General features: G+C 39.1%; 1 protein-coding gene across 1 annotated transcript; it reads left to right on the forward strand.

The window, feature by feature from the left end:
• Window positions 1–1,028: 1,028 nt before the first annotated feature.
• LOC111269228 (ADAM 17-like protease) lies at window positions 1,029–7,575 on the forward strand. Its single transcript, XM_086972009.1, has one exon. It carries the CDS (start codon window positions 1,704–1,706, stop codon window positions 3,909–3,911), a length of 2,208 nt encoding a protein of 735 aa, XP_086828135.1. The 5' UTR covers window positions 1,029–1,703; the 3' UTR covers window positions 3,912–7,575.
• Window positions 7,576–9,173: the final 1,598 nt, after the last annotated feature.

Raw genomic sequence — 9,173 nt, forward strand, 5'->3', positions numbered from 1 at the left:
ATATGTCATAGTTTGGCTATTCTTGATAGACTTCCGTTATGGTTTACATCGTGGTAGAATGTTAGGGTTTTATTTAGCCACCTGCGTCATGTAGTCAATGCCCTTGACGGAGCCTGAATCAGCTTTGAATAGCCTTGTAAGAAACAAAACTTATTTTTTTAGTACTATTTATTAGTTTCCTATTACCATACATTTGGTTTCCACATCGCTTATGTTGGCGTTTCACATGATCAACAAACTATAATAATAAAGTGTTTAACAACAAAACAGAATGACGCAATTAGCTGTAATTTAAAAAGGGCCTTATGTTTAAACGTTAGCAAAAAAAAAAGAAGATGCATTAAAGGCCGAGTGTACTTCACCTTTCTAAATATTATTTTCTGTGTGACACGACGCTTTCTACAAGTAAGTCTTCAGTGAATATTTTTTAAGTTGAGTTCTCGTGAAATTGCGTTGCAAATCTGTTCTATTTTTCGCCTGGAAAACAATGAGTCTTACTGTAGTTACCTGTTCCATGGTAAGGAACAAATCATCATTTTTCAATAACGGACCCGTCAAAGTGTATCGACGCTTTCGTCTTTAACAGGACATCCCAACTGTTCGCACAAAACATAGTCGTTGCGTTTATAGCTCTCGCGTTTGCTGGCTGCGCGGCGAGCTGGCTTGACATTCAATATTGATCAATATTCTCAGCCTCTTCATTCCATTCGAGCTCATTATCCCTGTAAATTGATTCATTTGGACGTACCCTTTGTTAGTTAACACTTAATAACATTTGATAGTCGGATTCAAATCATAGAAGTCTACGTCGACACAAGGAGAAGGATATGGCATATTCAACCCAAAATGAAAGAAAACATATAAAGTACACCAAGAGGTAATTATTTTCTACAAATGTGTCGTTGTTGTTGTGTTTTTAACACAAAGGCCTATTCAGCCTTTACCATAAGTTTACAGCCGTCATCACGTTCGGCGAAAAAAGAACGAACGCCTTTCATTGGCCATACTTTTTTGCGCAGACAACAATTGACACTGCTGTGCATAGCATAGGCCTGGCTTATAAGCCCGAGTCGGTTTCAACGGCGAGCTGAGTTGGATGGTGGCGTCGTCAACGTGGATAGATCCAGCGTTCCTATGTCATCTTTACGCAGTTTGGCGCATTGTTTGATTTTTCTAATGGAACAAAGGCGGTACAACGGTTATTTGTTCGATGAAAGTGACTCCTATTGGAAAACTCTTCCGCAGAGATACCGGAATATAGCATTAACTTGTTTACCAATGGCAATAAGCCAATGCAAAGCAAATTACTGTGAAAATATATGTTTAAAAGTATCAGCATTCTTACTTGTTGTCAGATCTTTGTCCACAGAGATGATAATTTTGCAAAAACACTTGATACCTATCGAAGGTTCGACACGTTAAAATTCTCAGAGGACATCTTTATCTCAATGCATCACCCTAGCAGGGGCAGCAGTGCTAGTGAGAATGTGTCAGCTGAATCACGCATTTGTATCGCACTCTCTATTACTGCCTGTGTCATTCTGGTATTTAAAGCGGCGCTTAATCCGCCTAGAAGCTCTGCCAAGAGACATAACGGGGCAGGGAGTATTTTAACAATGTAATAGCTCATTGCAATAGCCGCATTTGCCGCTCTAACGATAGGCGTTGCATGGAAGCGTAACCTCGTATAGTTTCTAGAGAGAATGACTATAAACTCGCCATATGTTCTGCATACTGTTTTGTGCTATATGTTGATAATTTTGCAAGGATATGTTACGTGTCTGGAGCGTGAGTTGCTGTCTTATGATGTACTGAAAAACTTCACCGTGAGAACGGGTCGATCGATTGATGAACAGTTCGTTAGGGCCAATGACGACAACAACGACGACGACGATAAACAAACGGTGTTTATCAGCTTTGAATCGTACGGGAGGCTGTTTACCGTGAAAGCGCATCCCGCACGTCATTTATTCAGTAAGGATTTCCGGCTATACGAACGAGGTCGAAACGGTACCGTTCGAGAACACAAAGTGAATTTTAACGAAATGCATAAACGCTACCTTGAAGGGAAGGTTTTGGATGAGCCCAACTCGCGTGCAGTACTCTATTTTGACGGTGAAGTCCTTGCCGGCAGCATCTATCTCACGGACGAGGTATACACAATTGAGGAGGCCTTTCTTCGCGAGATAAAGTCACCACTTGGAAGAACGTTTGCCGCTTCACTTCACATAATCTACAAAGATTCGGAAATCAATGGGATGCGAAATGCAACTAGTTGTACCCTAGCCAAGGATCGTCTCCGGAGAGGTGGATTCTATTTGATGGACGAGGAACATTCGGTAGGAAAGGACTTCTCGCCGGAACTAAATCGATGCGGGATCAGGTTGATTGCCGATCACACATATTTTCAAATTGTTGGGCAAGGCAGCATAGGTAAGACCATTGACAAAATGGTCACCCAGATTCAGCGAGTGAACGTTATATTCAACGAAACTGAATTTGTTGACGATGATCATAACGGATACTTCAACATGGGCTTTTTAGTGCAGGACGTTCAAGTTCTCACAGAGCCAACGCCAAACAGTAGTGGAAAAATCCACTTTAATATGGCCGGAGAAATCAGCGCAGAAGACCTGCTACAGTCGTTTGCCGAAGAGGAAGCGCATGAGAATGAATGGGCGTGTCTAGCACATCTTTTCACAGCTCGAAATCTCGATGATGGCGTATTGGGCCGCGCTTTTCTCGGTCACACAACAGCAGAACGAGGTATTTGTGCACGGCCTGTTCTTGCAAATTCCACGGACGGCCAACGAAAAGTGCGTATCGTGCAGAACGTTGGATTGACGACATCGATCATAATGGGGTCTCGCCTCCTTAGCCGAGTCTCTGACATCGCTTTAGCTCATGAATTAGCTCACGGCTGGGGCGCCGAACACGATCCCGACACGACGGAGTGTCTCCCGCCAGACGCGCGTGGAGGTGCATACATAATGAATGCCCACTCAAACACTGGACGCAACAATAACAACCGATTGTTCTCTCCGTGTAGTATTCGGCAGATTATGCTCGTGCTGAAGTACAAATCGAAATGCTTCATCAAACGCTTACCGAGCCGCTGTGGAAACTTCATCATCGACGACGGAGAGGAATGCGACGTGGGGCCAATCAAAGACAACGACCCATGTTGTACGCGGTCTTGCCGGTTGCGCGACAACGTCCGTTGTAGCGATCAAAACCACAGCTGCTGTAAGAATTGCCAGCTGGCACCTGAAGGAACTTTATGTAAATCACGTTTGCCAAACGATTGTATGGACGATTCGTTCTGTTCCGGTGAAACAGAACGCTGTCCGCGCCAAAAGCCGCTTCCTGACAATACAACGTGTTCGGATCGAGGCACCTGTAGCTCAGGACAGTGTATCCTTTACTGCCAGTCGATTGGGTTAACGTCTTGTGCATGTGAGGGCGATCTTGCATGTTACCGTTGCTGTCGGGAATCCCTCTTTGATGCGTGTAATCCAGTAGTACCGGCAGATAGATTGCCCGACGGAACAATGTGTAAGGATGGGTTCTGTAGGGAAGGACGGTGCAAGAAGAAGGTACAGGACGTTGTCGAGCGATTGATTGGGATAATCAAAAAGGCCAATCCATCTTGGATAAAAACAATCCTTCGCGCGTATTCGGTTCCATTGATCATCGTGTCTCTATCCATGGTCTGGATTCCTTGTGCTGTCTGTTTACATTACTACAAAAAAGAGACATACAGCTTCAGATCAATGCCAGCAGCGCGAAGCTCAATGATCCCTTCCAGAGGGTCAATGGCACTCTTGAATTCGCATCGAAGTTCTGCTTATGTTGGTGAAATGGAGTATGAGCCTCGACCAGGAAGAACGTTTATGTTTTCTGATGACTAAAGTTTGCCTATACGTACGTTCCATATGGTATGAAGCTGCACTGCAAGTTAACGATGCAAGTTAATGACAGTACATTAGCTGTTGTTTGTGGAAGAGTTGTGGTGGTTTTCCCACATAGGCACGTTTTAGGCTATGTGCCACTTGTGCTATTCATAATATCGGTTCATTTATTTATAATCGCTAATGATAAGTAAGGTGCGTATAAATGGAGTGAAACGTCTCGACGATAGATATGATATTGTGAAAACTGTCTCAGTATAAACGTATCTATTGAGAATATAGAGACATAATTTATTGAACGCCGTAACTGCGCAGCTGTAACTAGGACCTGTAAAAATGTCACATTTACGATGCCTTACGGCAGTCCCAAGCCATGACTGTTTCGTATCAAGCTAGGCTCTTCTTTGTGTGTCAATATAAAGCATTTGTACATTCAGTTATGGTTTATAAGTCCCAATAAATACATGTGAAAAGCCTTGTAAATTTTGGTATGGTAAAGGTATGACCGGCGTTGCTGTTGGTTTGTTCGAGGCAGATCGAGTGTTATACCCTTACCAGACAGACAAATCTTCATATGTTATTTATGCTTTTATCTAAGAATTAGCTATATAATGAAGAGTTATGATACGTTTGAATGATTTCGATAAACACACGCGCCCTAAGAGCAACTTAATAAAAAAAGGAGAAAAGAGGCGAGGCCGATACGAAATGCGTAACGAGAAACGGATTTATGTCAGTGATATATTTTCAGCTGAGCTTGCCGCTGTCGGCCTCGAACACTTTGTTTCTAATGATAAATCCTCTTAACGAATAATCGGACAAAGAGTATTTATATCTCGATTTCTATAAAAATGGTGAATCATTATAGATATTTTTATTGTAATGGACATAATACTGGTGCAAGGTATTCACTTTTACTGCGCGCAGGCGGCGCACAATGCTCTATAATTTCGAAATATGGACACATAAAAGCAAGTCAATTATCATTTGTCACTGATGGTATCAATATATAGAGATATATATAGATGATCATATTCCCTAGATTGTCTAGTTCAACGACACCTTTCTGATTTCATTGTATAGTTCACCATTATTACCATAGTTTAGCCAAAATTTTAGGTAAACCTTCCATCTAAAATAGATGATTCAAATTTTACGTCCCATGTCACCGCCTTAGTCAACCATTGCTTCACAAGACTGAATTTTTCTAGCTTTCAACAAGGAGCATCTGCACTCGTATTTAAACCTAGACCATCTAAAACCATTGCTACGGCTTACAAATATCTTGTTGAAGAGACAACAGGGTTTAGTTTGTAGAAGTGCACTGAAATGGAAAGACAATAACATACAGGTAGAATTATAAAGGCAAAGTATTAATTAGAAAGGCCAAGTTGGATGGTAAGGTAATTTTATAGCGAAGTGTGGCACCACGAGGCGCCTATCGCTGAAATTTTCTGATTTGAACCTATAACTTTAATAGGATCATCTGTTTAACATCTGTACTTGATATATACAGATGCATAGGTACAGATGAACATTTAGAAATTTCTTGACATAATCATTGTTGTCAGTCATATATTCTATATGCCTGGTTAGCACAGCTTTTATCAATACCAAACGAAAGTATTAATTATGTTAAGTCGACAGCATATTTAATTTTAGAAGAATATGTCTTGTCGCGGGGCTCAAATCTACCTATTCTGACTTTTTACAAAGGAAAATCGTTGGTTGCAGATTATCGCAGGCATTTTATACTATTCCTGTGAAGTAGCCTCTTATGATGTTCGAATAGTAGGCCTTTCGTACTCGTGTCTAAAATGTAAGTTCTTCATTCATCTTTTATATGCTCTCACATTATGTAAATTTAGGACCAGTCATACACGAAGTGAGACATTCGTTTTTATATCTCGCTTCATTTCATACTTAGTTGTGTGTGAAGTTCGTCAGAAATGTTATATCGCGCTTCAACTATCGCGTGTAGGTTTCATTTTTCAAGTAATTGACCAAACTTCCTACCCTTCTCCTTGTATTTCTAATTGTTCCACAAGTGCAGCGTAAATGACTGAATTCAATTACTATCAATAGAATTTTCTATTACATTTATATGGTTAAATAATTCTGCTAAAGAAATAGTTAATGTTAGCGTATACGTGAAAAAGTTTATAAAACATACCCAAGTAATAGGTTTGGGTAGGTCATTCCGACCCTAGAAAGCTGGTGCATAACATGTCCATGGGTCAGAATTACGCTTTACCGGCCCTTCCTCGCGTCCGCATGACTGCTGTCTGAGACAATGGGAGCGTACTGGTCGGCCGTTAATTGGATTCTTTCCTTTATAGTTTTCAGAAATATCGTAGGGCTTTAGATACTTTTAGTCGGTCATTGACGCAACCTCATAGACAAAAAGTCTATGAGAAAAAACGAATTCAATTGGCTAACGTACTGGAAATCTTCCTAGGAAATCGTTAGGTAAAGTTTCCTAACATAAAACCTTTCATATATCAAGTATCGGGTCAGTGAACAATCAGAACTGACAGAAGAAAACTAAAGCCCGTATATTTGTGCGATATATACTTAGTGCTGTCACTGTAGTGTTTTCACTTTTTCTAGCAGTTGTTTCGTATAGATATGTGCCTCACTGTTGGCATTTGAAAAAAAAAACTATGACTTCACGTTATTTACGCTTATTAACAACTTAAAATAGTCGCTTTTTTTTTTGTGGTTAAACGTATTATCGGTATCTACATCGGAATTACGTGCTTAACTCTCTCTCTATAATGATGCTATTTTACGGCTTCATACCTAGTCTTGTTAGCATTTCCACTACTATAGCAACGAGGTGTCGTCGTTGTGTGTAACTGCTACCTTTTTTTATAGCGAGTCCTTTCAATATAGTTTAGCATCTATGTATTTGCTCTCGCCTCTTGTTTGATTCTCAAGGGCAAAGATGAAGGCTGAACGGAGGACTAGATCAGATGTGAACCGAAATATCTGCGAAGCCAAATATCGTCCCTTATTTTAAGATCTTTAGTTTTTTGATCATGGCAAACGCCGCTGAGCGTAAGGAAAAGGCACCCGACGATCGAGATGATATAAAGCGAGCCTTCGGAACACATGCTAGATCAACCGGTGTTATTAGTTGACTAAAAAAAAAACGTTAAACGATCAAGGTTCGGCAAATGCGACGCTGTACCAAAGCAACCTGCAATGCAAATAGTTAAATTCATCCAACGTTGAAAGATTCAATCAGTTTTTATTGGTTTTTATGTTTGCTCTGAAAGCCGTGAAGTAGCGTGCATCAGAGCGACCTCATTCCCCAGCTGCTTGGTTAATTTATTATTATTATTTATGACCTACATAATATTGGCCGTATTGTTTCAGTGACAATCAGAAAATCTGTTCCTTAAAGTAAGAAAACTACTTAACTATTTAATAATACAAACAAGGGAGAACACACGGAATAAAATGATATGGGTAGAATTACATTCTAAATGAAATACATGTTGGTTCAATATCACAGTATTGCTAATGTTCCATAGGCTCATTGTGTACGATAAACAGGTAACAAAATCGATACGCATTTACATCATGTTTCCATGTTAGATAGTCATGAATTTAATGATAATAAAGCATCGCTTTAGACACTTGGCTATAATTAACTTTACATTAACTTATTGTTTAGAAAAAATATTCAGTCGTGCCCATAAGGTCATTGGGACTTCCCTAAACGCTCTTGTTTTACCAGTTCAGCACGTACTTTGTCGGGAGTTTATTTATATATAGCTTTTCTAAAATTCGATGGTCAACCATTTCTATTATCAAAAATATCAGGAAGTTACCAGATGTAGTTGTATATTTGAGTTTGGGATGTTGCGCTGGCATCTTTTTACGATATTCACAATATAACAAAGAGTCACTTAACAAAAATAAAACTTAATAAATAAAAAATGAAAAAACAAAAAAAGGAAGACCTGTCGTTTTATTCCTTTTAAAAAGAGACGGCTTTTCCAGATACTTCAGATAGTGTCCAGTTGTCATGTCTGTGCGTTAAATAAGAGAAAAAGCGTAGAACCCCACTAGAAACATAAGCCAGCTAATTCGAGTGCATATATTTAAGCTCAAACGAATGCATTTTTATAATTTAATTATAAGCTAATAATATTAATTGTAAGTCCTTTATTTATCGTTAAGTTGCATCGTGCGTGCCGTTGGGGGGATTCAAAGCGAAGACTTCTGATCTCTTCCAACCGGTTGGATGTTCAGCTAAGTCAGTGCGTCGTAATGAGATAATAAAGGACCGCCATATTTTCCTTTGCAGACTAAAACCGCTGCAGAGCTATAATGGGCTTAGGATGCCGCAGGTCTTATTGTTCTAACAGTTATGCGTTCTAGTACGACATAAATAGCTTATTTATTGATTTTCGAAAGTCTAATATTTATCTAGACATTTTTTGGTGGGAGACGAAAATTATCATCTAGTTAATGACGAGATGAAGATGCACCTCACTTGGGTTTATTACTAGTCTATAAGTCTTATTAGAAGTTGATCACGTACTTTGATATATTATATTATAGGAGCCTATCGAGGATTAGCTCGAACTATTTCCCATGAGGTAAGTCTATATTTTTTTTTATTTTAATTAGAATTTTATTATTCATAAATATTATTCAATCAAATTCAAATAGATTAATTTGTCTAACTGCTGTTTTAAATAATTTTTATTATACTAGTAGAAACAATTTGACTTATCTGAAAGAGAATCTGGACTAATTTCAGCGTTAAACATTTATCTGTTACCGTTACAATATACTAATAATGCTGCTTTCGATATAAACGCAAACGGGGGCATTGTCGAGTGTCATGTAATTGCTATTGCGAGAGAAGCTATATCGTTGTGTAGAACGGAAATACCGTACTTGGGGCATATTATTTATATTTTCGTCTGCTAAATTGCATATTGATAATTTCGTATTGAAAATAAACTAAAAGTTGATGACTTTAGATATAGTCGTATCGATATTTTTGTACGACGAGTCGATTCTCATTTTGGGTGCTTATTCAATATAAACTGCTCATGTCCTATTGTGTTATGTGCCATAAAGGCCGGTGTCCAGAATGCCAGCCGGATTGATGCTAATGAAGTGGCAACTTTCATGTTGAACGTATTCTCAGCGTTTTGTTTTTGTGTTTGATCCCAACTGATCCTAGTCATGAAAATGCTGTTCCAATAAGTAACCAGCGCATCCCAACTTCGTATAAAC

The sequence above is a fragment of the Varroa jacobsoni genome, unplaced genomic scaffold (genome assembly GCF_002532875.2).
Source record: "Varroa jacobsoni isolate VJ856 unplaced genomic scaffold, vjacob_1.0 scaffold_1366, whole genome shotgun sequence".
NCBI classification, from domain to species: domain Eukaryota; kingdom Metazoa; phylum Arthropoda; class Arachnida; order Mesostigmata; family Varroidae; genus Varroa; species Varroa jacobsoni.

What these genes read in the sequence shown, in the direction of transcription:
- LOC111269228 (XM_086972009.1), top strand. Translation starts at nt 1,704, where the DNA reads ATGACTATAAACTCGCCATATGTTCTGCATACTGTTTTGTGCTATATG.